This window comes from Ambystoma mexicanum, chromosome 1p, assembly GCF_040938575.1.
Source record: "Ambystoma mexicanum isolate Mex_15411 chromosome 1p, UKY_AmexF1_1, whole genome shotgun sequence".
In the NCBI taxonomy this organism is placed as follows: Eukaryota; Metazoa; Chordata; class Amphibia; order Caudata; family Ambystomatidae; genus Ambystoma; species Ambystoma mexicanum.
The window spans coordinates 580,860,246-580,884,819 of NC_090921.1; the positions used below are offsets into that span (position 1 = coordinate 580,860,246).

The following is a 24,574-nucleotide window of genomic DNA, read 5'->3' on the forward strand; positions in this document are numbered from 1 at the left end:
GCTAAGGTTGTGTTTTTACTTTTTTGAGGTCTCGTCGGTGGGAAATGTGCACACTCTACGGACACATTAACATAAGTAATAAAATCTACTTCGAAGACATTAATAAAGACTACTTCGAAGACATTAATGGAAGTAGTATATACAAAAACCGCATACTCTGCAACGTAAATAGAAAAGATAGAAAAGATATCTCTTCTAAGATGGCCCCCGGATTTACACGCCTCAGACACGAGCTATAACGTGGACTGTCTCATATTTACTTTCACGGCGCCACAAAAGTAAACACAACAACGCCAGTAATAGGCAGAACGTCACTGCTTGCTTTTTAGCCTTCTCTCGCATTGGTATTTTAATTAAAGAAGTGACACCCGATGTTGCTATTTTGGTTCAAAACTCTGCTGCACGCTTGGAACCAAGCAGCAGCGACTCGAACATAACCACCACTGTGTGTAGTCCGACGGTGACACATCTCCAGCCACCGCGCCCCGCCCACCGTTTTATCCCAAGACGTCACAATAAGCGAGGCTTTCTTCCGACAGCGGCGGTTTGTTATGTGGGCGCCTTTCTTTCCCTTTCTAGACGTCACACGGGTGGGCGGGGACGAGAGGCGTGACTTGCAAGCTTATATATAAGCTCAACGGGTGCTTTAATTCTCCGCCATTTTGAGACTGCGAGAGGAGGTTCCTGGTTCTAAACCAGAGAGGCCGGATGGTGAAATCCTCTCTCCAGCGGATACTCAATAGCCATTGCTTTGCCCGAGAAAAGGAAGGACATAAAAGAACCATGCCCGTCATGAGTAGTATCAGTACCAGTAGTGACAGGTAGGCTCATCGCCGTTCTGCATCCGGCCTGCTAGGCCTTCTCGGCCCGGTAAGCCCTGACAGCTGAGTCACGGCATTCTGTAGTGTTCGAACTCCCCTGCAACTTTAGTTTTAACCGTGTTGATGCTTCCCCATCGACCGTGTTTCATGGGGTCCTTAAATTGGGGTGATAACCGTATTGATGGGTGGGCCGATGTTTATTTTTTTGTAAAGTTTTTTACATCAATCCCACATGTAGTGTTTTTCATTTTACTGCTTTAGTACAGATCGCTTTTTTAATTTTGTATTCCTTTTCGTGTGTTTTAAACCACATACGCGGTTTGCCATTAGAGGACAACCGGTAACCCTTGGCTTAAGTGGGCTATATAACCCTAAAAATGGCCTGCCGAATGAGAATTCGTCTTGCTTTAAAAAAAAAAAAATAACTGTCCAAGTCTCTACTCCAGGCAGAAGATTCTGGAAACTCCGTGGTGGAGAAAAGGGGAACCTGTTAAAATGAGCGTTGCGGCTGCGATTTGTGTTGGCTTGCTGTTTTTGTTCAAAGATGTGTTGGGGGTGGCGGGTTAAGTGGACGTTTGTTTTAGGAACGTTAGTGACAAAATTGTAAAAATAAAATACTTCTCGGCATGATCAGTTTTGTGGTGTCAAATTTGTTAATAAAGTTCTTTCATGACTTTCTAAATTTGTATCCGTCTATCATTGAGACCGCATTCCCTAAAAAATATTTGTATGTACCATTGTACTGTTTATACATTCGTTGTGTATATATATTCGCTGTTAGGAAAAGGGTGGGGGTGGCGTGTGATGCGCTAGGTCTGTTTCTCAGGTGATGTAGAGACGCTTTTCAATGCAACAGCACTCCCAGAGGTCATGGGAATGAATGGCAGCGCACCGGGAGAAATGGGCAAAGGACTAGGAACCGCATTAGGAAAATACATTCGTACCCCCTTATAAGCATTAGTTAATAGCCGTCCCATTAAACAAGGATCTAGATGATGCAAAATTCAATTATATACATATCGCGATAAAGGCAGTGAAATGCCACATCACATAATTGCAAACCTTATACGTGTGGCTAATATGCAACTCCCATGTTTACGCCATACAGTTAACTTATAAAACTCGCTGCAACTTTGAGCCACCCATCCCATAAGCTTTACTCTGGTGTGAACAGTATTAAATTGCTAGGTTAACCTGTAAGACGGTGCTTGCTTGTGGCCCGTGTCCAGAAACCTTGTGTATAAGAAAATCGTTCTGGCGAGTGGAGTAACTCACATTGTCAAAACAATAATTGCGACTCCCCGAGTCGCAATTAGATACGTTACATTTAACACGACGCCGAGATAAACTGAGAAATCGCAGTTCTTCGACAGCAGATGGCATAAACTATAGAACCGAGGGATGGTGCAGCGAGATAATCCTATTAAAAGGCTTGTTTGCACATTGTGTTGTGATTTGCCAGGCTATGCAAGACACGCTGTTTAGTATGCAATTTTGAAAAGGGGCTACATCAGAGGTTTGGGTCGAACGATACACGTTTGTACTTGGCGGGTTCCGATGGTAAACATTGTAATGCATCGTACATAAACATTGGTGCGATTACTTGTATGGTCAAATTAGTTATAACTCCCTGCCCGTTATTGCTAGACGTTCTTGCTTTGAGTTTTACACAACTCCAGGCATGTTTTTCTTGTGCCCGGAGGATTGTAATGCTTATTTGCATAACATCTTCAGTGGCTGCAACGTCTTCCCTACTTGTGGCAAAATTACCCCCAAAGCTGGAGAGTTGCAAAATGGTGGCTTATTTTTGTGCCTGTGTATATAGATCTGCAAATGGCTGCTAGATGACTGTGGAAATTTCCCTAAGGTCCTCGATTGCTGCATCTGCTGAGGTGACGCAACTAAACAGTGAGCCTGCAGGGTGAGATGGTGCATGGGGCGGGGCCAAGCCGCACAGCTCTCAATAGAGTCCACAAAGCAATAATTGGGTAGCTGCCAGAGCGGTTTTTACACGCTGACATTTTATTTTTTTGTCGCGCTAGGCAGTAGTAGCAGTGTTAAATCTAAATGTACTTAATTTTAGAACCTGGTCTAGCATTTCATATCAAGGTCCTAAAGCATTCTTCCATGGAACGTAATCCCTCAGACGGGATACTAATTGTTTTACCTCTTGCGATTCACACGCGTAATGTTTAATTGGTATACATGACCGATACATAAATGACAGGTTTTCTTTGTCTTAGATTTTTGTAATGTTGCTCACTTACTCTTACAAAAAGGCATTTGAAATTATCCAAACTTTCTAAGTGCTTGGCGTCACTTAAATGGCTTTTTTTATTTTTATTGCTTATGGTTTACATCGAACCTTTGCAATTTTACACAACACTTCATCAAAGTAGTACCACTAATATGTACAACTGTATCCCTTAAAACTCCAATGCGTAGATTCCACACAGGATAAACATTTAATCAAAAGCAATGGCCCTGCTTTCATGTGCCCGTTTGAGACGTATACGGTTATTCTATATCCTAGGCAGCATGCTACTCTAATTGGAACGTCTGCGTTTTCGTTTTCTAATCCGTCTTTTTGTTTCCCTCACTTAGTTCCAAGGTTTCATTCAATTGCTGTCGTAACCTGGGTCCGGGGCCTCGGTGGTGCTCCTGATGTCCCTCACCCACCCTTGAAGATCCCAGGTGGGCGAGGGGATAGTCGGAGGGATCACAATCTTTCAGCTAATCTATTTTATTCAGTAAGTATGAGAATGGCCAAGGTCTTCCATCTTAAATTGCTTCGCATTGCTGCTAACACCTGATTCTTAACCTTTTTTAAATGTGCGGCAGTTAACCATCCGATACGAAACTGCAATTTATCAACAGTTTTATGTCTGTATAAATGCGCAGTCTATTGATTCCGCCATTCTATAATTGTATGTTCAACAGGATAATCGGCTGAGCGTAACAGAGGAACTTACATCAAATAATAGGACACGAATACTTAATGTCCAATCCAAACTTACGGATGCCAAGCACGTAAACTGGAGAGCAGTACTGAATAAAAACGACCTCTACATCGAAATACCGAGCGGCGCTCTCCCTGAAGGGAGTAAAGATAGGTATGTGGGTTTTAGTAATTTTCCCTTTCATTGACCCTACCTTCCCCCTCCCTGCGGCCCTTATATATAGCTGTACTGAACTGAAGGCAGTATGCATGCACCTCGTTTTAGAACCAATGCTGCCATACCATCTGCCTCCTCAGTACTGTGACGAGGAAGAGTAGGACTGAGTAATGCGGATCATTCATCTCTGAACTACTCATTCCACCTGCGGCTAAAAAGTGGTTAAAAGTAGGGTGATCCAAGTCTTCATCTCGTGCCTCAACCCAACCAAACAGCCGCTACAGGGAACACTGCATGGCCCTAATGCCTGTTTTAGTGCACACCTGTAGAAAGTGCACATCGAGTGCTTGCTTCTGGGATTGCATAAACGACACAAAGTATATGGGAACTAATTTGCCTCGTTGCTTTTTCCTCTCCCTAGCTTTGCGGTTCTTCTTGAATTTGCTGAAGAACAACTTCAAGTTGATCACGTCTTTATTTGTTTCCACAAGAACAGAGATGACCGGGGTAAGTAGTGCAAGTTGTGTATCTTTAACGCATAGGCATTATTTCAACTGATGCAGCTACTTGGCGCACATCTATTTATGGTCTGTTATTTGAGACTGCTTATTTTGGCGATTTGATCTAAATGCGTTAAATGATTGTATGAATTGCAATTCGGCAGCCTTCACAAGACAATGACGTTCGTAATTTTTGTAGTGTAATTCAAGACAGATCTCCGTTGTACTGGATGTTTGGTATGGGTTTGGTCCTTAGTAGGTTGTTGCCATTCGACGGCTTGAAAGCACTGCAGTGTAGGTGGGAGATGGCAACCGCCACCAATGGTGACGCAAGAGCCTAGCATGCTATTTTATTTATAGCGCGCCCATACACGTTTCAAAGCTCGAGGCAGAGGGGGGGGGTACAAGACAACGATCTTACTAGGCCCAGTGACCTTGAGATCGTGAAGGGGGAGTAGTACAAGGCATGGGATCAAAACATAAGCATCAAGAAGTGCAGCAACAGGTTGCAGTGCAAGTAAGTGCAGTACGACGGGTGAGGATAGTGCAGGTAGGGGGGGGCAGTAGGGATGCATTTACAGCCCTGAGTGGGGGGTTGCCAGGAGGCAGTGCGGCTGGGAGGATATGGACCTGGGCCCGTGGTTCAGAGGGTGGCCAGTATCAGAAAGATGATCAGCAGGGAAGAGGGAGAAGGCACAAGCAAAGCGTAAGGTCTTGAGATGCTTCAGAACCATTGGTGGTTCTGCTCAAGTTTCAGAGAGGCAGGGTTGACTGTTCCAGAGGGAGACGCCCACAGAAGAGCGATCTGCCTCTGGCTCGTTTCTTGGAAAAATGCTTGACCCTAAAGGAGTTGGAGGAGTGGGCAACCACTGGGAGCCAATGGAGAGATTTCAGTGCTGGAGAGATCCCTGGGCTTGAGACCAAGTATACGTCTCAGTCCTATTTTGGATGAGTTGCTGAAGGCGGCTAATGGAGACATGCAGTTTTAAAAAGAGGCTATTGCAATAGTGAAGCCTAGAGGGAACCAAGCTCTAGCGACAAAGGGCTTCCGGGGGAAGTTAGTAGTTTGACTTCTTAGACGTCAGAGATGTGGCAGGAGTCGAATATGACCCTAAGGTTTAGCCTTGCAGGTGGGAGCGCGGTGGGGGTCTGTAAGCAAGGCAGCCCAGCGAGTGAGGTGAAAGCAGGCTGCGTGCTGGGGAGCCAATGAGGAGGATCTGTTTTGCTGGCATTCAGGCAGAGGTAATTGGCGGAGAGGGGGGGGAGAAGAGGTGGCAGTGGGGATCCTGGGTGTCATCGGCATAGCATTGTAAGTTGGCACAGTGAGCGAGAGGTGCCAGGTATTGAACAAACACGGAGAGGTTATATCCCTGGCGCACACCGAAGGTGGGGAGAGGGATGAAGAGGAAGGACCCAAGTTGGACCTGAGATGGTCGATCCAAGAGGAAGGGGGTTAACCAGGCCAGAGCTGGATCAGTGAACGGTTATCACGGAGCCAGTTGAGCAGGATGGCATGGTTAACCGTGTCAAAGGCAGAGGAGAGATCGGGTAGTACAGAGGGAGATTATAGAGTCCAAATTGGAGATGGATGTTAGGAGAGTAGTTTACGTGCTTCTGGCTGCTCTAAAACCAGATTGATGGTCGTGGAGACAGCTAACCGATTCAGTGTGAAGATTAAGCTGGGAGATGGCCAACTTTTCCAGGGATTTGACCAGGAAAGAAGTGATGGCGATTGGGCCATAATTAGCCAGAAGGGAGGGGTCGGCTGGGGGCTTCTTGAGAAGAGGGTGCAAAAGAGTGCACAAGGGGAGGCGAAGGTACAAGAGGCGAATGAGTGGTTGCAGAAGTCAGCCAGGGGAGGGGCACGGGTGTCCATCTGGTCCTCAATGGTTTTGGAAGATGTTGATAAGGTTTTCATAGCAGACTTGTCTCATCAGGGGAGACAGGAGGGGGGGTCGGCGCAAGGGGGTGGAGATGAGAGCATGGGGGGGGCAGGAGATGTAGAGGGGGTGGACATGATGTTCTTTGAGATGAAGTGGGAAACCATGGCTGTGCAGAGGGCCTGGGAGGCGACAGGAGAGTTGGAGACTGCAGCAGGATTGGCCAGCTCCTTGCAGATTGGTGGCTGGTTTGTTTGCATTTGTAATGTAGAAACTGTCGACTGAAAGGAATGTTAAGAGCTGGAAGTCAGGTGGGGTACCAAGGTCCTAAAGACATCCAGCTGTTGGGATGAGCATCTTCTTTCCATGATCTGCCAGCGTAACCTTCCACTCTCAGTATGTGGAGCCCCCAACACTTTCACAGCCGTCAGTAGCAATGAAGGCTCCCTGCGTCAGAAAGATGGTGTTGCTGCACCTCGTGGCTTACTTCACGTTGTGCACGCATGTCTGGATAGCCGGGGTGAAGGCTCTTGGCTTCCTGTGTCCACTGTCCAAATCGTTAGACGTGGGATATAAATCAAAGCCTCTATAGCAGCCTTTGCACAACGCAAAAGACACAAGCTTGCAGTTCATCAATTTCGTATCCATTTCTTCAAAGTTATCAATTGGCGTAGTGCCAAATTGGACAGCCCCTTTAGTGTGACAAACATTCTGTCAGATGGTTTACCAAGTTGGCAGTGGTGTGTATAAATATGCATCTGTCATAAAGCTGCAGTGTTCTCTGAACTAGCGTTTTGTGGCAGTGGGTTTTAATTAAAGGGGGGGCAGACAGGTAGGGGGCCACCTCTAATGACAGGGTAAACTACACTTGTGTTTGGAAGCAAAGAAACGGCTTTATCGTTTTTATGCTGCTTGGTCGAAGTTGACTAGGTTGGTATATGAACGGACTGGCAATTAGATGATTTGTGTTTGAAAGCCTTTGCAGTTTGCTGGAACCGTCTGCTCTAGTGTTACATTTGAACGCATGTTTACATCATGTGACCTCTCCTTTAACTCAGTATGATGAAGGGTGTGGTAGGGCAAAAATACAACAGGGTGGCACACCAAATAAGGGTCAACAGGCCAACTGTCATTAAGCATGTTCAGAGTAGGTTGAATGCAATGAGTTTTGCGTCAAGTCCATATACATCCTAAAGTGCTTTACACATTTTAGTAGAAATGTGTTATGGAACAAACTTTTCTTGGAATGTTCTGCTGAAGGATCGTCCAACTACTGGCATTACTTACTGGCACCTCTTTGAGGGTCGGATTGAGGCGTCTGTCTGCTTTGGTGCTTGCTTTGCTTCAGCTGAAGCAGTGTTGTCTTGGCCCCCTCCTAGTCAACCTATATACCTGACATTGACAGCCTATGGGCATTATCCAATCAAACTGGAGTGTCTAAAATTGAACTTTTGGGTCTGCGGACAACCTTACTTGCTTCGACAACACCCTGATTGGGCTACAAAGGAAATTAAACCTCTTTACGCTGTGGATAATAACCTAGTGGTTAATGGAAGCAAATCTAAGGTTATAATCATTGAACTGGACGGTTGGTAGACATCCAATGAAAAGGGTTCTGTCGATATTTGGGCTACGATCTGTCAATACATCTTCAAATGTTGTCTGGAGAGCCAGCTTGAGGCACATCTGTACCTTTGCTCTCCCAAATGAATATTCACATGCTGTTATGCAAGTCTTCTGGCTCTTAGCAGATTTTCTGTCCAAGGTCAAACCAACTATCCTTTACAGACTAGATAATATGCCCTTAAACCCTTCAAGGCATAAAGCTTGTTTTGGAAAACATTGCACCTGTCTAATTCTATCGTAAATGCGTCATTCGGCATGGGTTGTAAGGGCCGTTTTCAAACGGGATGGCCAATCTCTTCATTGGGGTCTTCTGAGGAAGAGCTCTGGGAGACCAGTGATCACAAAAAGGAACCTTATGTTAGATTGCTCCCTGGATGCTTATTCCACCTACAAGGAGTTATGTCAGGCTTCCATCTGCCAAAATACATCCTTTATTCCTTTCCTCTATCTCGGGCTACTTGTGGTGTTCCCCAGGGGTATAACCTCTCGGCTGTTCGACCAATGCCTGGCACTTCTTGCCCACCGCATTTACGCTCTGCAACAACTTTCAGTGCAATGTGGATGATGCTGCTCGTCTGGAATCCAGGAGTGCTGTGCTACCAATGATCTCTGCCTGAATCCTAGTAAGACTGAGACCATCCTCGGCAAACCTGCACCTCCCTTTCCTGTCACTCTCTGGCCGGCCCCCCTTGGCCCTCTTCCTGCTCCCACCTGTGAGGCTAAGAACCTTGGTCATCTTCGACTCCACACTTGTTTTCTCCTCGCATGACTTCTCAACTATCAACTGTGCCTCCTCTGAGGTATTCTTCCTTTCCCCACCTTACCCCAGAAGCTTACTCCCTTTCCTCACCTTACCCCAGAAGCTCACTCTCTAGAGATCTGGTTCTCTCTAGGCTGGACTACTGCAACAGCCTCTTTCTAAATCTGCCTGCTTCTCTGTTCCACAACTCACCCAGAACAGGACTGCAAGACTTGTTGTTGGACTCAAACCCAGGGATTGTATCTCTCCAGCCCTGAAATCCCTTCATTGGCTGCAAGGATCAAGTTGCATTGTCCACAAGGCCTTCTGGGGCTGGGGTCCTTTTTACCTTCAACTCTCTTCAGAAATATCTTCCTACTTGAGCTCTTCGCTCCTCCGACTCCCGCAGGGTCAGTTGATTCTCCAAGCTCCGAGTTGGTAGATCTTTCTTTGGCTTGGCCTCCCTTTGGAACAGCCTCCCTGAAACTTGAGGTGCGAGCAGAACAGTCTGGTCCGGAATTAAAACCGTCCTTTGCTTCTGCCTTCTCCCTCTCCCCCTGCTGATATCCTGTCTGATACTGCACTGGTCAACTGGCTACCCTCCGAAGGGCCCAGGTTCCTTGCCTGCCCAGTTGCACTGGCTACCCCTGCACTTGGCGTATCTGCACCCCTACAGTCCGCTTACCTGCACTTACTGGACACCTGGTGTCTGCACTTAACCCATGCCAGCTGCTGGCCGCATTACTTTTGTTTTTTGATCCCATGTTAGACACTTGCCCTTACTCCCCCTCACCTTGCACTTTTCCCTCCCCCTGCACTTGCGCAATCTCAATGTTACTTGGCCTAGTAAGATGTTCCTCTGTCCTCCCTCTGCCACCCTTCCATGCCTTGTCGCATCTTGAAACACTTTTGTATAGGTAAATGCCCTATCATGTACATCGTTTTCTTTTGAACCAACTGCAGCCTTGGAGTGCACAGGAATAATGCTCGCAAGCTACCCATTGTAGGTTTTGCAACAATGAAAGTATAACAGAAACGACAAACATTTGCCTTTGTGGAAGACCTAGGAGCCAGTTGTCTTGGTCCATATGCTTCAGCTTCAAACGAGCCATTTTGGTCCCGGTTGATGTGGAGAAATGGAGTGACATTGATTCTGGAACTGAAAGATGTACTGGAAATTTTGGGATCAAGTAAACATTAATGCATTGTGTAATAGACTAAATATTTTGTCATTTTTTGTTTATTGTATGAAGTTTTATAAGCTGAAATGCCCTTTGGGTCAGCAAGAGACTGTATTTTACTTCAAGCTGACAATGCTCACAGCGCAGCTTCAAATAATGTGTAGTTCGAGGTGGTATTTGACAGAGAAATCCCTTCCAGCTCAGCTTTAAATAATAGCTAGTCAAACAACCCTCATTACCTTGTTTTCAGTAGTCAAGGACAGTGTTTAAGGTGCTAAGTACAGGGGAAAGGAGGCAACTACCACCTTGGTTCTTCAGCAAAGGTTGTAGGAAGCTCACTTCTTTGCCGCATAGAGTTTTCAGTTTCTGGCTGTACACCCCAATTGTGGCTTAATTTATTTTATTGGAGTGACAGAGCGTAGTGAGGGAGCCCGAACCAATTAAGAGGTGTAGGCAGGCTTTTTTTAAAATGGCGTTAAATAGTGCTAAAATGCCAACAGTTTGCAATTGGTTGCAGCTGGCTCCTTTAAAATGCCACACGTATCATGCTAGCATTGCCAATGATGCCCAATTCAAAATTGCATGCTACAGTAAGCAATGGCATACTGACTGAATTAAAATGCCATCCTAGCTACATAACACTCATTATGCTTGCTTTATCATGGTATTTTTTACTAGGCATCCATCATAGATGGCCAGTAAACCATGCCTGCCCCTTTAGGCCTCCCCAGGGCATCACATGGAGCTCTTTTTGGCTGATGCACAACACCTCCCCAACCCCCCCAGCCAAAAATAATCTCCATGCACCAGTACAAACATGCGTGTGCACGCATTCATACAACCTTCACACGCAGCATTCACTTACAACACAACCATACACATGTAAATGCCTGTGCGTCTGCACCCCTTGCACATTATGGAGATGCTTCCATTTGTACACACTCAATTAATCCATGCACCTGATCAGTGTAGCTGTAGATGAAATACTGTTGAAGTCATGTACATGAACTGCACTGTATTCTTGACTACATAGGCTACAAGGGTAGCACTGCAGGTTAAGTAGTGACTGTTGCTAAGATGTTATATTTAAAAATGTCTGTAAATCTGACTGTTGCACTTCCTTATAAAATGTTTGGCAAGGAGATTGTCTCCAGCATGGGATCTGGCATGGATTCACATGCTCATGAATATTCCCCATCAGGTTGGGATTCCTCGGTAAAAGAAAAGTTTCGCTTTCACTTAAGAACTGTTTCGCCTCTTAATCAATCACTGCACTCTGGGTCAGACCCCCCAGCCAATGACTGCCCTCTTCCCCCAGCCCCTCTGGCATGCATATTCAGATTGTTACCACATGTTCAAGTGTTGGGGAGTCCTCGTGTTTTGTACTTTTTAAATTCTTTATTTGTACAATAAAAGGATATACAGTATTATTCAATAAAACATAACCAGTAAAGCATTTTGGTAGGAAAACTGTTTATTGTTAAAGCCTGTATGCTCCATCGTTAATACTCTCCTAACTGGGTGGGCGGAGGGGGGGCGAGAGAAAGTCAAAGTACCATGAATCCGCTTCTGCCAAGGTCGCCACACAAGCGGGTCCCTCACCGGTTTGGGCACATTTATAGTCTTCGTCCAAGAGTCAGCTACCGGAGGACCAGGCAGGACAAGGTCTGTCCTGCCAGCTAAGGCCCAGGTGATCATTTGGACACTGTGGGACAAAGTAATTTACGCAGCGACCAGTCAAGGCGGCCTTTCCTGGCCAGGTACGACCGGGAGCTATGGTACAAGATGGCTCAGATCCTGGATTTCCTCCCAGAGGACAAGTGGCTAGAGGCAATGAAGATTCTTCAGGAAGGTGAGGTGGTGTCGGACCACGCCATCAACTGTGGCCCTGGACATTGCAGACACTAAGTTCTGCCAGATGGGGAAGCTGGGTTTGTCCATTATGGCTGGTTGAAGGCCACCAACTTCAGACTAGGTTCCTGGACATGCCGTTCGACAATTTTTTTGCGAAGGCAGTCGACTAATTGCTTCAGGGCCGAGAAGGTCCATGCCCTGGGTATACTGCAGCAGCATCCGTCCAACCGCAACATGGACCCCCCCCCCCAGCTCACTGTGGTCAGAGGCACAGCACCACCTCACTGAGGCCCAACGAGGCTGAAATGCATGCATGTATGGAGTTGCTGTTGGTACTCTGGTTCAGAAGGGAATTGCCATGGCATTTCGGTGCTGGACTGCCCATGTTGGCGGGACAAAGACTGATATATTGTGAAAAGTAGTGAGCAAAAAGCAATGGCTGTGACTCAAAGTGGGGGAAATACCACAGAACAGGTTATCGTGCCATGTTCTTCTGGAGAGGGGTGCCTGCTACCTCTATTGAAAGCAATTGGCAAGTAATTGACTAATTAAAAAATGTTGGCTGCTTCTCCATACAAGTACCTTAGCATGGCCAGCCACAACGGAAGGTGTGGCAGCATCTGGAATTAACTTAAACGTTTCTATAGTTTTGACGGTTCCGATCTAGTCTAATGCATTGTGGGTGGGTACGTAGAAGGGTTTGCCTGTTTGGAACTATGACCTTGCTTCCATTTCCAAGCATTCTGCCAGAACAGTCACACCAGACTGCTTAATTTGTACATGGTTTTAATGATGGTGCTCTTATTGAAATCCAATTACTCTGCTGGCCTCGACTCTGCTTGTTAAGTGCATCTGGTTAGCTGCTTATTGTTCAGGGACTCATTACTGTCCGTCTTGTTGGCAGGAGGCCATGACAATAGCTGATGGGCAACTGGATCTTTTCATGCAGAAGTGGTCGTTGTCAAAGTTGGAAACTCAATTGGGTGTCATTGGAATACATAGTCCGGTTAAATGATGAGGATATAAGGCAGCGTTCAGAGTTTTTGCTTAGGAATGGGGGAATAATCCTGTAGATTTGGGTGGAAGTTACCCCATCCTAGCTGAGCACTCGTGAAGGATGCAGTCAATTGCAGTTCAATGCCCTCTTAAGCCCCTTTATTACTTTAGTAATTGACTTGAGACTTGATTGGATAAGTCTACATTTTGATAGGTCGCAGTATGTTTGAATATTGATTGCAGTAGTCTGTTTTGGTCGTTCAATAATATACCTCCGTTGGCTAGAGTAGTCCCTGCATTTCTTCTGCGAAAAACTTGGTTGGATTAAGGTATTTTTTTGACTCGGTAAGTGCAGAGATGGGTCGCTTATATGGTTGGGACTTTGTTTTTTCAGCATGGTGGCTGAACTGAAGACCTGAAGGAGATGCACTCGCCTCATTGCCTTTTCACACTGCCATACTTTCAAAAAAATCTTTGGCAATTCATTTGTCAAAAGTAGGGATGGCATCGGGGACTTTACACTCTTTTCGTGGAAAGTGGCCATGAGGCGCAGGGATACCCTCAAACTAACTCATGTTGCAAGTCAGTAGTCTAACAATACATTTCTCTCAATTACTTTTGTTCTAAGGCTTTAAATGTACGCTTTTGTGTACACTCTGTATACCCAAAGTGAAATGACAGCCGCAAAGGCTACTGCAAATGCAGCTTGTAAGAAGAGTTCTGCAAAGCGCACATTTAAAGCCCACAATGAAAGTAACCATCCATCCATCCACCCTCCCGCTCGTCTGCCCTGGAGACCTACAGGGGCCGTGCCAAATCTGGAGGACATAGTCGGCAAGGCCCCCAAGGCGGCACTTCGATGTCAAAACAGGATTGAACCGGTTGTCGCGTCAGTGCCCCACCTGAGCACCCCGGTGGGAGGCTGGCTGGGGAACTTAGTGTGTGGAAGACCACCTCCACCGACCGTTGGGTGCTGGACGCTCTCGCCCGTGGACACCCTAGAATTCCAGCAGGTGTCTCCCGCATACCACCAGTTTCCCGGTAGGCAAACCACGTCCCTCCGCTTCTGCTGGAGCTGTGGGCCATGCTAAAGGGTGCGATAGAGCTCATCCCAACGAGGCTCCGGGGCTCCGAATGTACTCTAGTTATTTCCTTGTCAAAAAGACCACCGGCGGTTGGAGGCCCATACTTGACCTCTGCCGTCTGAACAAGGGCTTCAAGTATCAAGTTTCGGATGGGGACTCCTCGGCACGTGCTAGGACAGCTGGAAGAGGGGATTTTTTTTTAGTTGCTGGACTTGGAAGATGCCCATTTTCACATCCCATACACAAGGGCCAGATGCCCTTTTTCACATCCCCCTACAGAAGGGCCACCGCAAGTTACCACGATTCGTGGTTCAAGGGCAACATTGCCAGTTCAAGGCCCTTCCCTTCAGATTGAAGTCGGCACCAAGGTTTTTCACCAAGTGCCTGGCCTGGCGCCGGTGGCAGTGCAGCTGCGTCTACGAGGCTCCACGTCTACCCTTACCTTACCTGCACGACTGGCTCATCCCGAAAGGACATTGCTGTCAAACAGAGTGCGGACCGTACAAATGCCTGACGGATCTGGGGTTCTCGGTGAACTATGCAAAGTCCTGCTTGATTCCATCGCTGGACGCGCAGTTTCTGTGAGCCCGACTCAACCATGTCTTGTACAACGGCTGTTGGCCCTGAAGATCGCAATGGTGATGTCCATGTCCCTGCTCCCCATGTCGTCATGCATATCATTTGGCTGTGCAGGCTACAGATAACTAGCATCCACTGTAGGAGTTCTTGACGCCTGTTGGAGACAAGTGTTGGGAAGCTTTGAGGATTCAACGAGTTTGTCGAGTGATACGGTGGTAGGAGTGCACGCACATCTGTCCGCAGGCGTGGATTTCCAGACCCCACCTCGGGAGACTGTTATGACGGACGCCTCCCTGAAAGGATGGGGAGCACACCGGAAGTCTTCATGCAAAAGGCCTGTGGCTATGAGAGGATAAGGCGTTGCACATCATGTTAGAGCTGCAGGCAGTGTTTTGGGCCCTCAAGTCCTTTCAAGGGCAAGGTGGTACAAGTCTTCACAGACAACACCACGACTGTTCTACATTGGTAAGCAGAGGACTGTTAATCGTCGCATTTCATCAGGAGTGAAGAACACTGTTGCCGGCTCTCAGTAGGGAGCTGCGCTCTTGCCATGAGTGTGAACTTTGGCAGGACCAAATCGATCACCTGTTGGGCAGATAGGGCAATCCCCAGATCGATCTGTTTGCGACAGCGACTAACGCCAAGTGCAGGAGGTTCACCAGCACGTTCCCCCAGCTGGTGAGCATTGGGGAAGGGGGTGTGTTCTCTTCCCTGGGATGGCATGGGTCCCGGTGCAGGATGATCCTTGTTGCACCGGTGTGGCCGAGGCAGATATGGTACCCGGAGCATCCCCTCCAGTCAAGCTTCCGGCGGTCGCGGATCTTCTCACCAGGGAAGGAGGCACGATGCTGAACCTGAAGGCCTGGCTCCTGCAGCACTAGTTTGGGGGGCTACGATCTCCCAGCAGAATGTAAGGAGGTGCTCACCAAGGCCAGAGCTTCGTATGCTCTCAAATGCTACAGGCACAAGTGGAAGAGGTTTGCCGTTTGGTGCTGTACTCAGAAGATCAACCCTCAAAGAAGCACCTGCGGAGCAGTGACTCGTAATCTGTTGTCTTTGGCCAAGGCAGGACTGGCCCACGCTTCCATAAAATTTCATCTGCCGGGTATCTCTTGCTACACCAGATCGCCTGAATGATCATCCTTATGGTTTCATAGATTGGTCAAGGAGTTTGTCAAAGAACTATTTAGCTTGTTCCTGCTGGTGAAGGCTCCGGCCCTGGCGTGGGAGCTCAATGTGGTGCTGACTAGGCTCACGGGTCCTCCGTTAGAGCCTATGCGCTTGGCGCCATTGAAATTTTTTGTGGAAAACTGCTTTTCTTGTGGCCATCACCTCTACGAGTGGGAGAGAGCCAGGCCCTCTTGTAAACCTCCTTATTTGACATTCCACAAGACGAGGGTAGTGCTACAGATGCACCCCTCCTTCATGCCCAAGGTGCCTTCGGACTTTCACCTTAACAAGCCCTTGGTGTTACCTGCATTCTTCCTACTCCTTTGTCGCCGGCTGAGAGGACTTTGCACTCGCTGGATGTGGCTAGAGCGCTGGACCGCACAGAGTTCCCGGAAGACGTTGCAACTTTTTGTGAACTTTGGCCCTGTGAACCATGGGAAGGCCCTCTACAAGGCTTCCATTTCCAGGTGGCTCTTCGGCTGCATCACTGGTTGGCAAACCGACCGTAGGCTGGCCGTCTGAGCCCTCTCAACCAGAGCGATCACTGCAGCTACGTCGTTCCTGTCTGGTGTGCCCCTGCTTGACATCTGCAGGGCTGCTACGTGGAGGGCGACTCGCACCTTCATGAAGTTCTACTGCGTCGACAGGGATTCCAGGGCGGAGTCCATAGTCGGCCAAGCAGTGCTGCGCGACCTGTTCGCGTGAAGGTTAGCCTGGTGTGGAGGTAAGAGATGCTTAATGTTGAGACTTGCCACCTCCCGTGGTTGCATGTGTGTACTGCTACGTATTCTTCATGAGCATGTGAATCCATGCCAGACCCCATGCTGGAGAAGGAACAAGTTACTTACCTCTAACTGTTCTCGAGCATGGGTCTGGCATGGATTCACATGCAAACCCTCCCACCTACAATTCTGCGGCTCTTCTCTTGGTCCTACTGCCACTTTGGTCCTACTGCCACTTATGTGCTACCAAATCTGAAGATGGCTGCCAGTGGAGGGGCTTAGGTAGAGGGCAGTCATTGGCTGAGGGCAGTATGACCCAGAGACCAGTGATTGGTTGTTAGGAGAAAGACAGTTAAGAAGTGAAACTAATTTTTTTTTTCTTTACCGATGATTCCCAGCCCGACGGGGAATATTCATAATAAGAATGTGAATCTATGCCAGACCATGCTGGAGAACTAACTTGTTCCTTCCGTCCAAACCAGCGCCATACAGGAGACTAAGATAATGAGGGCCGCTTGGAAGGCGGGGCATGGGTCTACAAGATTTGGTTAGGTTTTGGCATATGGCTTCATGAGCCCTAATGTTGAAGCCAGATGAAGGCCAAAAACCCAGATTTACAGACCCCTGCTATTTGGCAACCCAATTCCAGTGTTGCTCCACATCTTACTTACCTCAACTCATCTGGATGATGCCTCTTCTCACTCATACCACTGTCATTCCTCTCCTTAAACCAATCGTCTCACTGAGTTGCTTGATACTCAGAACCTCTGGGGGCCCTCTTCAATCTGGCTTCCGACCTCTGCATTCAGTTTGCATCGTCGGCAACGTTGTCTCTTGGACTCTGCATGCAAACCTTCAATCTAGATCTTCTCTACCTCTGCTGCCTTACTGTCAACCATTCTGACTTTTTCTCTACATTATCTCATTGACATCAGAGAAGACCTTGCTGTGCTTCATACCTTGAACTAGACACTTTCAGGCGTCGTGGAACGAACAAACATACCTCCACACTCACCCCCTAGTGTTTGAGATCCCTAAGGGGGTCTCTCTTGGTCCACTTTCTGTCAACTCAACTTTGGCCCCTGACCCCCTCTAACAGCTTCTCCTATCAACTTTGCCACTCATCTTCTTATTCGACTAGCTGTCATAAATGTAAAACTGTTTCGCTATTTACCATATTCATTCCTCAATTGTCCACCATTGTAACCATGCTGAAACGGTAGTAATAGGACCGGGAGAAGAATTGGAGGATATAGAGTACCCTCCCTTTGCTCTCACACTCTACATAGCTTAATGTAATCACGCTCTGGGGGGCAACATTTTTGATTACATCTGGGGCATGTAGGAGGTTAGAGCCTATGACTAGGTAAAACTTGTTGCCATTGAATGAAGGGAAGTGGGCGGATAAAAATGTGCCATACCGGTATGGTTTTTTTTTTCTTCCTTATTTACTGCTTTGTCCTTTTTTTATTTAGATCTACCTAGTCAACAATATTTAATTTTAATGAGGTGCACTGCTTTTCGTAAAATGGTTTGTAATCGAGCTTTCTTTTTGGGGGGAGGGGGGGATAATTTATAGAATTGTTTCAAGAGTTCTTTTTGAAAATTTGATGGTGTGAATTATATTTACTGAATAGATCAGAATTCATTAACTAGGTTAATATAATCAACAGACAAATTATGAACTTGTATTAAAAACTATCCATGGACTCACCCCACCCAACCTAACTACTCATCTTAATCCCTACACTCCTTGCTCGTTAAGATCATCCACTGATCACCTTACTCGAGCCCCCTGTGCTCTTCAGCTTTCCTCACCCCCTACGCTAAATGCTCTTCCTTCCATACTACAACTCTACCACTAATTAAATCCAACCTCCCATTTCTGAACTGGTTTCCTAGCACACTATGCGACTGCATCGCCTTGTTTTCCTTTCTCTTCACCCTTTTTTCCTGTCACCCCTCCATCCTTGCTCCACCATTCCATTTCCTGTCATTCTGCTGTCCTGGTCTCTTACCTAGATTCCTCCTTCCCCTTTATCTGTTCTTACGGGCGTTCTCTCACTGCATTGTAAAGGACCCATGTCCTCTGCATTATCAATGGAATTCTGTACACGCTTCCCTGTGTCCTGACACTTTTTTTGCATTCCTTGTGGAGCAAGAATCGGTATGGTAGTAATGTTAATTACCTTCTAGTTGTAGTATTCTGAGCCATAAGGAAACAATGATTTGCGAGGGTTACTGTCATGGAATGTGGAGTCTTAGAGTGCATTGAGGAGCAATATATTGCTTGAAATTAATACTGATAAAGTATTCCCATTTGCGCTTTTTGAGCCGCTTTCTCTTCTGCTTCATTGGGCCACTCGTTTTGCTCAGTCTGGGAGGCTTGGACATATTGGTGCTCCCTCGCACTTTGACTGGTGCCTGTCTGGAACTCTTGAGGCATTCTGCCCATAAATCAATAGAATTCTTAATGGCGTTTAGTTTATTTGTAAAGCGGAGCCATACCCTCGTATAACTGGGCGCATTTTCTTGGGAGCAGCAGTGTTACAGAAGGTTGCACATACATATAAAAAATAGCATAGGGAGGAGACGTACAATAGTTAGTATGAAGGACCTGGTTACATGGTGGTCCGTTGCAGAATTATGTGTTAGTTACAAAGGTTTATGTAGCCTAAACTGGAGCTACCTCTTTATGTCGCAAAGAACCAGAGCGCCAAATGAAGCAGTGTGTAGTTGAAAATCTAATGCGGAGTTGAAAGTACATCCTTAACCTTAGCTCGGAACGACCAGAATGAAGTGTCCTGTCGCTCTAATAGTCAAGGGTAGGGCATTCCATGATTTAGCCGCTAGCACAGGGAAGCTGGACCCTCCAGCAGCTTTCAGTTTAAACCAAGGGATGCAAAGCTGGGGTAGGTATGGGGGTCTCGTTGGTCTAGACTTCTGTCTGGTGAATTTGTCGGACAGGTAACGAGGGGCTTTCTGATGAAGGAATGTGAGTAATGACAAGTGCTTGGAGTTTGATTCTCTTCCTGGCCGAGGAAATGTGGCCCTTGTGTGGGAAGGTGAGGGTGCATCCGAGTGTGTTTTATAGTATCTGAAGTCTATTTATGTTGTGGTTTGTGGAGCCTAGGAAGAGAGTTGCAGTAGTCTAGTTTGGATAAAATGAGGGCCCTGGATAGTATAAGGCGGCTGTTGGTAGATAAAAATGGTTTGCAGGCATTGATGAGTTTGTTGGAGTAGGCTGTGGAGGAGATGGTGGCGTTTTGTTTTTTGAGGGAAAGAGTTGAGTCCAGATACACTCCCAATGCTTTGACTTTAGATACTTTTATAGTGTTGCCATCAATGACAAAGGATTGGTATCTGGGGTCAAGTTTATTAAGACGAGCCTGTGATCAATGATCAACAGTTCCGGCTTGTCATCGTTTAAGCAGAGGCTATGGGTGGCCATCCATGCTTGAATTTCAAGGTAAATCTCATTTTAGTTTAGCAACCTCTTCCTCATAGCTTCCCGTGAGCGCAATGAGGACCCGAGCATAATATAGGTAACTCTCAGGTTATCAAGGCAGTCTAAGAGGAGCTTGGTGAAGATGTTGTAAAGTGTGGGGGAGATGCACAAGCCTTTGGGAACTCCACAATGGATCGGTGCGGGGTCAGCAGCAGTGCCGCCTGAGGGGGCGAAGACTCTGGTTGTTCTATCCGAGAGGAAGGACCAGATCCAATTAGTGGCATCCTGAGAGACTGCAGCAGCCGAGGATGGGTGTCAAGGTGGTCGACTAGGTCGAAGGCAGCAGACGGGTCTAACGAGAGCAAGATTGCCCTTGTCTTTGGCTTCATCCATTTGGGTTTTTAGATCCACGAGGCCTGTTTCAGTCTCATGCATGGGTCTAAAGCCTGATTGTCGCAGGCCTAGGAGGTGGTTGACTTCCAAATGTTTTTGTATTTGGTGGTATGCTACTGTCTATTTTAATGAGAAAGGGGGACAGTGGTGGTGGGCCTATAGTTCGGGGTGTTGGGGTCAAGGTTGGGTTTTTTAAGTAGAGGTAGGACCCAGACCTTTGAGGTTGTGTTGGACTACAGAGCTTTCGTACGATGAGTTGATCAGGGTGGTAATAAAGAGGGCTTAGGTCTTTGGCTCTGTCCTTAATGACTGATGCAGGGCATAAGTCTCCTAGACAGTTGAATGGATTTAGGCTGGCAATTATATTAGTTACTTTGTCCTCTGTAACTGGAGAGCAATGGAAGAGTGGGCAGTCGGGATGGGGTGAGCTGGAAGTGTCGCTAGCGTAAATTTTAGATGCAAGGTTGCCTTTTTTTACTTCATTCTTAGCTTGCAAGAGCTATTTTATTAGAGGGTGCTTGTTGGATATTATTGCACCAGGTTTTGTCCTTGATGCAGTCATCGGTGAGTGGCACGGGTGATTCCAATTCTCGTGGGATGGAGAATGGTTCTTTTGTGCCAGATTTGGCATTGTGAATTCTGGTATTAAAGATTTCTTTTTTTGGTGTTTTTATAGCAGCTTTGTAAGTAGCGGCTTTGTTTAATTTTTCTTTCGTGGTGATTGATGGAGCTTTCCTCCAGCTAGATTCAGATGACCTTTTGAGGTTGCGCAGTGCTTTTAGTTCTGCGGAGAACCATTTGTTGACGTGTGCCGATGGTTTAATTTTTCTTAGTTTAAGCGGGGATATTTGGTTCAATGCTATGTCATTGTAGAGTTTAACTAGAGAAGTGGGCTTGGGCTGGTGTGATTTAAAGATGTGATGGGGTGCAGTAATGGTGTGAGATGCTCCATAAAGACGTTTGTTCCTGGCAACAGATTGCAGTGGGTAGGTGTGAGGTAGTTTATTTGTGTAGTTATGGGTGTAGTGAAGTTGATCAAATGATGGTCCGACCAAGCGCAGGGGGTGATGTTGGTCACTGTAATGTCAGTTGGCATCAATCTAGAGTTCTGCCTTTAGCATGTGTGGGCATGTTAACGCGTTTAGGCCCAATTGAGTGATGGGGTCATTGATCAAGGATGCTTTTGAGTCATTGGGATCCTGAAGACCGAGGTTGAAGTCTCCCAATAATAAGATGTGGGAGCTAGGTTTAGTGTTTCGAGGTTAATAGGTGGGAAATGTCCTCAAAGGTAGTCATTGCGCCTGGTGGCCTGTATAGGAGGCGTGCTAGTATGGTTTTGGAGTTGGGATAGTGGAGTTTGAAGGATAGAAGTTCGATTGACAGGTTTGGGGACTTCTGGTATATTCAGGTTAGATTGTATGCATTGGGCTGTGCAAGTGACCAATGTTCCTGCCCGTCTTCAAATACTATTGTATTTGAAGAGCTTGCCATGGCTCTTTATATGCTACAGTTTCAAAGTAGTTCTGCAATTGCATTAAGGTTTGGTTATCTAACCAAGCATGTGAGTGTGTTTGTCCGTTGCAGATTGGCACACCAAGAACCATATACCATAGTACCTACTTCAGATTTTCTTTTTCTTGAGTGTTAACATGGATCAATCGTGCACAATAGTGTTGTCCGCAATTAAATCCTTGTCAGTTTACTGTACTGCACATATAACCCTTGCAACGATTACACCAAGTAACCAAACCAGTGTTTAAATGTACCATGCCAAGTTTCTGCTGCCTCAAGAAGTTCTCAAAGGCCATTGTTAAATTGTTAATTTAGATGTGTGAAAAGTGGCATCTGACTTGTACATTTTTTTTTCTTTTCCAGCGGCATTGCTTCGTACCTTCAGCTTTTTAGGCTTTGAGATTGTGAGACCTGGACACCCCCTTGTCCCCAAGAGACCAGAAGCTTGCTTCATGGCGTACACATTTGAAAGAGACTCTTCAGAAGATGATTAGATAACGGTGTTCAAATCTTTTAGAGCCTTTCTGTTATTTGTAAAGATGAAATTGTGGAAATTTTGTCAGCATCGATTACATTTGTTTTCAATGAGCAGTGTTGACCAGTTGAAGGAATATGGAGGATGTTGAGAATTTCAAAACCGTATCATCTGATTATTTTTGTCTACTTGTTGTGATTGTACAAATAAATGCTCACTCCAATGTGGTAGTATTTCTTGAAGATTAATATTGTGTTTGATACTGAAGTATTTACTTTGATTTTAAATAAAAGTTTATATTTTACTTTTTATTTTTTCTGTTTTAACGTGTTTACACTATCTGTTTGGAGGTGGGATCCATAGTTTAACAATGGACTTGCTTTGTTTAAAAAAAAAAATTGATTCCTTTCCAAATGTGCAGTATTAAGCAAACTGCTATAGTGTGCATTGAGGTAGTCACCATATTTGTAAAAGCAGTGCGATGAGGGAAGGGAGGCCAGGCGGATCAGCGGTAGCATAGGAAAGTCCTAATCGTTAAATACAATTTGTGATGGTGATCCGCCGGTGGGTTCAGTGTAAGTTGCATGTTAACTCTCAAAAGAATTGTGGTGTGATAGTTGCAATTACTTGCGGTTAACCTGATTAATACGCCCCTGATGTTTTTAAGGAAGGGGATCGCCCCTGATGTTTTTAAGGAAGGGGATGCAATGTACTGACACTCTTCCCAGGAAGGTTGTCCATTGGTGGTCTTTTGGAGGTTAAATCCATCCCCTTCAGGCTCTGCACCACTCCGCAATACTCAAGGTACATAGGCCAAATGTTGTGCCTGAAACCAAACCACTGAATCTTGTTTCTAAAAATTACTGGAAGGGGTAGCACAAAGCTGCTGAAAGCAGCTCATGAGCATGGAGCATACAGGGCTATACATGATTGTTCCCCCTTTTTAGTGCCTCGCATATGTGAAATTGAAGATTCTTTTAATTCTTACCTTTGTCATAGCACAAATCATTTGGGTACCCAGTGTGAGGGACCAGCCGTCTGTCTGCTCCAAAATTGAATAACACTTTCAGTACTGTTATTTTTGACTAACCTATAACATGGTTAAAACAGTTAAATGGGTAGTCGTGCCAACTATTCTTTCAGAATCCTTTCTCAATTCTTTAGCTTCAAAAGTTTGAAACCTCGGCCTGTACCAGTTGGCGCATAATCCATTAATACAAAAGTTTATTCCCTATGACAAATGCCAAGGTACAGTCAGATGGCGACATCTCAACTAAAGATTACATGGAATACTCCGACAATTTTACAGCAGCATGACTAAAGCCTTTAATTGCAAACATGCACACAACCCTTAAAGCCTTTCAGAAAAGTAGTAATTTGAGTAGTAGTAATTTGATTATAAACTATGCTGGGCTTTCTCCAGGCAACAAAGCTGCAAAAGCTACAAGTCATGACGTTTCTAACCTCAATGTTGCTCGGACTTCATACTCATTCCACCAGAGATTCCATCTCACAGCTTCCTACTCATTTACATACTTTGCAGGCACACTGCAACACTCACCGCCACCTTCAACCTACATCGGCGCACTACATCCTAGGTGAATTTCAACATTTGGTTTGACTTGCCTTCAAACTCTGTGACCCGATCTCTCTGACAACCTAGAAGCCTTCAGCCTGACATAACTCCTCTCTTTGCCCACCCACACTGGAGGCCACACCCTTGACCGCCTTTAGCGCCAGAAACCTATCTATACTGCCTCCATAACTCCTAACATGGACAGATCACGCAGCAAACGTCTGTACCGCAGCCTGCGCCCAAAGCCACACCCAGCCACCACCACCCTCCATATCACTCACTCCACTCTGAAACTAAGTCGTATCTTGCCAACTCCCTCTTCAAATCACTCCAGCACTCTTCCAGGAACCCCCCCCTTGGATCTCTCGCTTCACCAAAATGGCCATCAGAGAGCCTTACACCCAGGTCGGACGGTGCCAACCTCTATTTGCGAAAAAACACTAGCCCTTACTGGGGGAAACCAACCAACTGCCCAAGAAGGCATTCTATGGAACAAAATCTTGAACTCTCACAACCCAAGCAAGAAACTGCATAGAATCATTCATGAATTACTCTCCAGGCTGCTCTACCCACTTCCACCCAGCTCCCAATCCCTATTTGATGCCTCACTTCAACATCGCTATTGACACTCAGCCTTGGCTAAATTACGAACTGCCCTGCCCATTCCCATCCAAACTCCCTCCTGATACAAACCTTCAACTCACTCTCTCCAATGTCACACCAGGAGTTTGTCTCGCTCCTACAAAGCTGCCAGTCCGGTTCCTGTGAAGACCTTTGCCTGCCCACCCTCAACCTGTGCAGGCAGTATTGCACGCTGAATCCTCAACCACTCCCAATATCGGGAACCTTCCTGGAAGCCTTACTTTAAAAACCTATGATCGACTAACTATTCCCAAGAACT

General features: G+C 46.3%; 1 protein-coding gene across 1 annotated transcript; it reads left to right on the forward strand.

The window, feature by feature from the left end:
• The first annotated feature begins 636 nt into the window (after nucleotides 1-636).
• OAZ1 (ornithine decarboxylase antizyme 1) lies at nucleotides 637-22,406 on the forward strand. Its single transcript, XM_069649527.1, is given in 6 exon segments — nucleotides 637-821; nucleotides 3,426-3,483; nucleotides 3,485-3,571; nucleotides 3,762-3,934; nucleotides 4,359-4,444; nucleotides 21,986-22,406. Coding segments are annotated over 6 exon segments (648 nt in total). The 5' UTR covers nucleotides 637-708; the 3' UTR covers nucleotides 22,117-22,406.
• Nucleotides 22,407-24,574: the final 2,168 nt, after the last annotated feature.